Below are 6,132 nucleotides of genomic sequence, written 5' to 3' on the forward strand. Positions count from 1 at the left end.
AGACTCTCGAAGAGTGGTCAGGCACTGGAATGGAGTGGTGGAGTCACCGTCCCTGATGGTGTTCAAGAGTGTCTGGATGAGGTGCTGTGAGATATGGTTTAGTAGCTTAGTGGGTAGTAATGGTAATAGGCAGAAGGTTGGAGTAGATGATCTTATAGGTCCTTTCCAACCTTGTGATTCTATGATGATTCTATGATTTTTTCCAAAACAGTCTTTCTCAGGCTTTTACTTTGTAGATTTTCAGGAGATTTACAGTAAAGCCTCAAGAACAGTTGTCACGCCTGCCTTTTGAATCACAATTGTCAGTGTAATGTTTTTTTTATGAACTTGTAGGAACTGTAATTCAAAAACTGACTGAACAAGTTGGAAAGAGTCTTTCTAACCACGGAAATAAAAGCAGGCCAGCTGGAGGGATAGATGTTGCACAAGCATTTATTAAGAAAGAAGAGGTGCAAGAACCCAAGGTATTAATTTTAATAATCATTATTAAGTAATTGAACTGAATATTAAGTAATTGAGCAAGATCTGTTACATTTATTTCATGCTAAACCTGTACTGATGAAGATCTTAATTCTCAAAGATGTTTTTGGAGATACAGCTAAATAGTCTTTTTGGGTAATCTAATATCTTAGAGTATTTTTAATTCTAGACCTCTATCTAATAGGCTACTTTGAAGAGCATTTTAATGAGAGGACAGATTGTAATTTTGAGTATGGTATTTTGTTTTTCTGTATCTAGTTAATAATCATACTTTTTTTAGACTTCAATACTGGTTCACTGAGTATGGCATGCGTTCACAATCAGAATTCTAACATAACTTGTTCTTTATCCCTCAGTAAAACCCCAGTCTTCCCCTCACTATCAGGTTTTATAATCAGCAAGTCACTTTGGTGCACATCGATCTTTACTTGAACAATTTTTAGTAAGAACAAAAGTTGCTCCAAATCAGAAGTCAGCAGCAGATAATGCAGTTTCAGATGCAGTAGGTTATTGAAGCAGATGACCAGATACTAGTTCTGTCATTCAAGAAAATGCATGTATGTTACTTGTTAATAAACAAATAATAATTACTGAAAATCCAGTTATACATAATAAAACTGACATCTTAGGGCTTCCTGACTAATAATTAAATATGAAATTTTTCACTCCTCCCAGAGATAGTGACACTTCTATTCCAGTTTGTAGAAAAGGGTGATGGTATTAATGGTAGCTGTAATGGTAGGGTGCTGTCAGCTGCCACTGCTGACACCCAAACTTGTCCGTTGACTGTATGAGAGCTGCACATCATACCAAAATCAAAATTATCAAATCAGACATGGCAATTAAAATGCAATTTTGGGTCTAATGTTATTTTCAAATTATCTGCAAAGCTGGATGATATGATACCATAAAACAGGCACAGTAACATTTAGGGGATGTTATGTTTAATAAGGATCTATACGTGTTTGGCCACTGCATTAAGAAATTTGGGCTTCAAGAGCAAAAAGCTGTAGCAAAGTAAGCCTTAAAATCTATGTTAGCAAAGATAATTTTGCTGTAATTCATTTAAAATAAACAGAACATACAGTGGCATGTTGTGGTATGGACATAATGAGTTAGAAATGAGTTTATGAACCCAGGGCAAGGATTGCTACTTTGTTTCTGGAATCTTTACAAAAGAACACACCCACCTTGTATTCTTTGCTAATTATATAGGAATGTGTGTATCTTCAGGTTAATATTTCCACGTTTAAATGTAGGCAAGTTCAAGGTAATCTCCTGCATTTTACTTAGGATTCTCAAAGGTGCCTAAAAATATACGTGCAAAATGCCATCAATAAGATGATTTCTCTCAAGATCTGCTTTTTATTAGCATAAGGTGGCTTAAGTAGTAATAGCAGCTAATGGTCATTCTCAATACCCACCATACTATAACACCTCTCTAATCCACTGTCATGTTTTACAAAGGCCATGTTTTACAGAACATCCTTCAGGAACATCTTAGGGACTTTGTGCTTATCTGAAGAGGTACAAGCATTATCTGAGTTTACTGTATGAGTTACGGGATTTGTTGATGTGGGTCTTTGAGTTAAAAAAAATTGCCTAGTAATTTTGACTGGGACCATTTATTTTACACTTGATCAGTACTGAATTGTGTTTGAAATTGATAGTTTTCTCTGTATTTTGCACTTTAAAGTCAGCTAAGACTGAGTGAACGAGGAAACGCTTTTTTGAGTATATGTGACTCTGACTTTCTCACTGCCACACCCTCTAAATGCAGATAATTTGAAATAGCAAAATGTTGAATCCTGGTATGTTAATAATACAGCACAGCACACAGATCTGTCAGCTTCTGAAAAGCTGTTTGCAACAGTTATGAATGTAAAAAATTATGTTGCAAAAAAGCCAGCATTACTCCAGTTTCTTCTTTCAAAACACACTATGTGTTCATATTTGTGGATTTCTCTCCAGTATGTACGTAACTTAGATTGTTTCCTGATAATATTGGAACCTTTCTTCTGTGCAGCGGAAGCTTCTGTATTTTATTGTAACATTCAGAGACTGTAGTGAAATAAGGCTTTAACTCTGTGAGAAATGATCTTTATCGTACTATGGGTAAGCTCTGTAATAATGGCTAGATTCCATTGAACCAGCACTGACTGGCAAAGAGGGAAATGCTGTAGCTCTTCTTTCAAAAGGTGGATTAAGATATTTAGTTCTCAGGCCGATGAAATAAAGGCAGCAAGTCCATGCCCTTTTTTTATCTGTTTGATTTGACAGCCGTTTTGTGAACTCGATATGCAAATCCATCATTTAATTGAAGTAATCATACTTGTACGTACTGATAGTCAGTCTTAGGAGGAATACATATTTCAACTTTGAGCACCATGTTTTTATATTTTATTCTTTTACTTTCCCTTTAAATAAATGAGTTTTAAATTGAAATGGCCTTTATCACAGCATTACTTCTTTAGTGTCAGTACGGAAAGCTTATATAGCAAACTAAACTACAACCTTGCATTGTATCATAGTGTCTCTATTTCTGTGTAAGCAGTATTCATTCTAAGTTTAAAGGATTTTCCATCTCATTGGAATAGCAATTTTCCAGAAGAAAAAAACCCTTTTAATATGTGTACATAATGTATGTATATATGTTACTGAAATATGTGGAAGTTAAAATTATGGTGCTAGATGTCACGAAGCCTGGGCAACCAGTGTATTTTTCTTCAACACCTACTTGGAGAACCTGATCTTGATGAGAAAGGGAGAAAAAAATGCGCATTTTATCTCCATCAGTTCACAGAAGTAGATGAAGATGACTGGGATATATCATCTATAGAAGAAGACTATTTGTTGATGAAAGATAATAGTGGTCAGAAGGCATCAACAGCTCAGAAAAATGAGTCAAATGCTGCATCTGTTGTACATGCATGGGGTCTCCCAAAGAAGACTGTACCAAAACAGGAAGGTAATACAGTCATTCTTTTACGTTATAAATCTTAAGTGCCTGACACACCTAGAGGAAAACGTAAGTATAGCATATTATACTTTGTAAAATATCGTATACTGAATTACAGGAAAAAAACGTGTGGTATTTATATATAAGCTGTCAACAAACTTAAGCATGGAATTTTAAAACACATAGAATCATGGAATGGGTTGGAAGGGACCTTTCAGATCACCTAGTTCCAATCCTCTGCTATAGGGAGGTCTTGAGAATGATAATCAGCTGTGAGGTTCACTCAGGGTACTTTTCCAAGTGTTCTGCTGGGCTGTGATATTATTTGAACCAGTGGTAAGGAAACAGCTTCAATCTCACACAGCAGCTTCTAGCTCCATCATTTCAACATTCTTAAATGCTAAAACTGCATACTGACTTTTCCCTTTAAAAACAACATGAACTGTAATGTTGGCATTGAGTGTTTGTACTGTGCATCGTATTCTATGGCAGAAAGAGTCTACGTATTATCAACATTTATAATTTCCTCAGTGGCTGAGGTTGTGGACTTCATGAAGTCCACAGATATTTGCTCACATAGCATGATTCTTATAGACACATAAATGTATATTAAAAATGCCTCCAGGTAGTACTGATGTTTTTTTTTGGTTTTTTTTTTTTTCTGTTATTTTTACAGGTCCTCGTGAAGCTGATAATACAAGCACATTAAAAAGCAGCTTAGTCACCGTAACAGATTGGAGTGATTCTTCAGATATATAATAGTTATATTCCTGATGGGAGGCGCTGCTTTTTGGATTGAGTTTGAAAACATAATTGAAATCATCAGGTGTTTCCTGCTCATTTCTCATGCTGTTCAAGTGACAACAATGAATACTGTTTACAGAGCTCTTGTTTCTTTCAGTCCTGAGTTTGTACAAAGAATTTTCATATGCACATCGCTAGCCATCAGTATTTGGAAACTGAGAAAATTGTTCTTCCCTGTGAAGTCAGTGGTGAAAATCCTTGATTTCACTGAGGTGAAGATTTTGCCTCTAATCTTTACTTTAAAGACCAAACCTGGTCTTAGAAGAAAACCTGTTCACCAGTGAACAGAATTTACTGCAGAGTATTACTTTGTAAGATTTTTTTAAATGCATATTTTCTTGTATTTTATCATAAACTTTATAGAAAATGGTGAGCATTTTAAGTAGACTGTTTCCATGTATTAAATGTTAAGTTTCTAACATGGTTTACAATAAATGCCAAAGGGGAAAAAAAGGCCTCATAAATAAAAGTTATTACTAAATGCCTCCTATTTTGTGAAGCTAGCCTTTCCACCCATATAAGAATTAACTCTTAGTTAACATAAAAGCAAGAAAGAAAATAAAAGGAAAAAAAACATTTTAATCTGTTGTAAGAGAAAATAATGACCTTTAATTGAGCGCGTACATCCATATTTGTTGTGTGCCCACTTTCTTGAAAAGACACAGTGAGGTTTTGACTTAAATTCAAAAATAAGGCAAAATAAAAAGAGCCATGAATGACTTTGTAATTCCACTGTATTTTAGGTGATGTCAGATACAAAATTTTCTGTATTGCTGTGCCATTAATAAATTGGACTATCTACTGTTTGTTTTTACATCTTTGTCCTCAAATAGCCATGGCAGTGAAATTCCAAAAGGTCATCTGGTTCAAACCTCATGGCAGAACTGAGTTTCTGCCTAATTTTAGCATCTCAGTCTAGAAACAGAGATTTATAATCTCTGATCTTATTTATTGAATCATTGTATAAATGTTATCTCGACACTCATGACATCTCGTATAGACAGGCACAGAAAACAGATGAGTTGAATTTTTGAACTGCTATAAACAGGCTTATCCAAAATGGTTCTGTTTAGTACTCTAGGCTTTATTTGGACAGCACTTCAGGAATTTCATTCCCAGTGCAAGCCACCTGGTATTGCATTCTTGTTCTTCCTTCAATTTCTTAACCTGATTATTTGCAGCCACTCTGCAAATAAGGCTGGCTTGGCTGAGCAGAGATCTATATTAGGTAGAAAAAGAAAAGGTATGGCCACTGGAAGTCAGGTCAGGCAACGTGGAAGGACTATAGAGGTGTTGTTTGCTGTTGTAGAGAGAAAATTTATGTGGCCATAGCTCAATGGGAGTTGAATCTGGCCAGAACTGTGGGACACAAACAAAAGGGCTTTTTATATACATTAATGATGGAGAACCAGAGGTCACATTTCTCTGTTACTTGGTGAGGGTGGTTACCTCACAAGTACGGGTTGTTGGCAAAGCAGAGACATTTAATGCCTCCTTTGCCTCTGTCTTCGATACTGATGATGGGTTCTGGGATCCCCAGAGCTCAAAGGTAGGTAATAACAAACTCCCAGCTAATCCTGAACTTGAATGAGATTTGCTTCTGCAGTTGGAGCCATATAGGTATATGGAATCTAATGGGATTTATGCCAGGGTACTCAAAAAGCTGATGTCATTGCAAGATCTCTCAGTTTTTTTTCAACGGCTGGAAATGTACAGAGGTCTCTGTGGAGTAGAAACTGGCAAACATTGTCTCAGTTTTCAAGAATGGCAAGAAGGAAGACATTGGTAATGTCAGTCTCACTTTGATGCCTGGCAAATTTATGGAGATTACTCTAGTAGCCGTTGAAAAACATCTGAAAAGACAGTGCTGTCATTGGTCACAGCCAATG

General features: G+C 35.9%; 1 protein-coding gene across 1 annotated transcript in view; it reads left to right on the top strand.

Annotated features, from left to right (window-relative positions):
• The window catches only part of DZIP1 (DAZ interacting zinc finger protein 1), a 48,112-nt gene extending 43,055 nt beyond the window's left edge, over positions 1 to 5,057 (top strand). The window contains exons 18-20 of the mRNA XM_085226108.1: positions 334 to 464; positions 3,277 to 3,448; positions 4,116 to 5,057. Coding sequence (XP_085082234.1) covers positions 334 to 464; positions 3,277 to 3,448; positions 4,116 to 4,198 — 386 coding nt within the window. The 3' untranslated portion in view covers positions 4,199 to 5,057. The remainder of the gene's footprint in view (positions 1 to 333; positions 465 to 3,276; positions 3,449 to 4,115) is intronic.
• Positions 5,058 to 6,132: the final 1,075 nt, after the last annotated feature.

The sequence above is a fragment of the Meleagris gallopavo genome, chromosome 1 (assembly GCF_905368555.1).
Source record: "Meleagris gallopavo chromosome 1, MGAL_WU_HG_1.1, whole genome shotgun sequence".
NCBI lineage: Eukaryota > Metazoa > Chordata > Aves > Galliformes > Phasianidae > Meleagris > Meleagris gallopavo.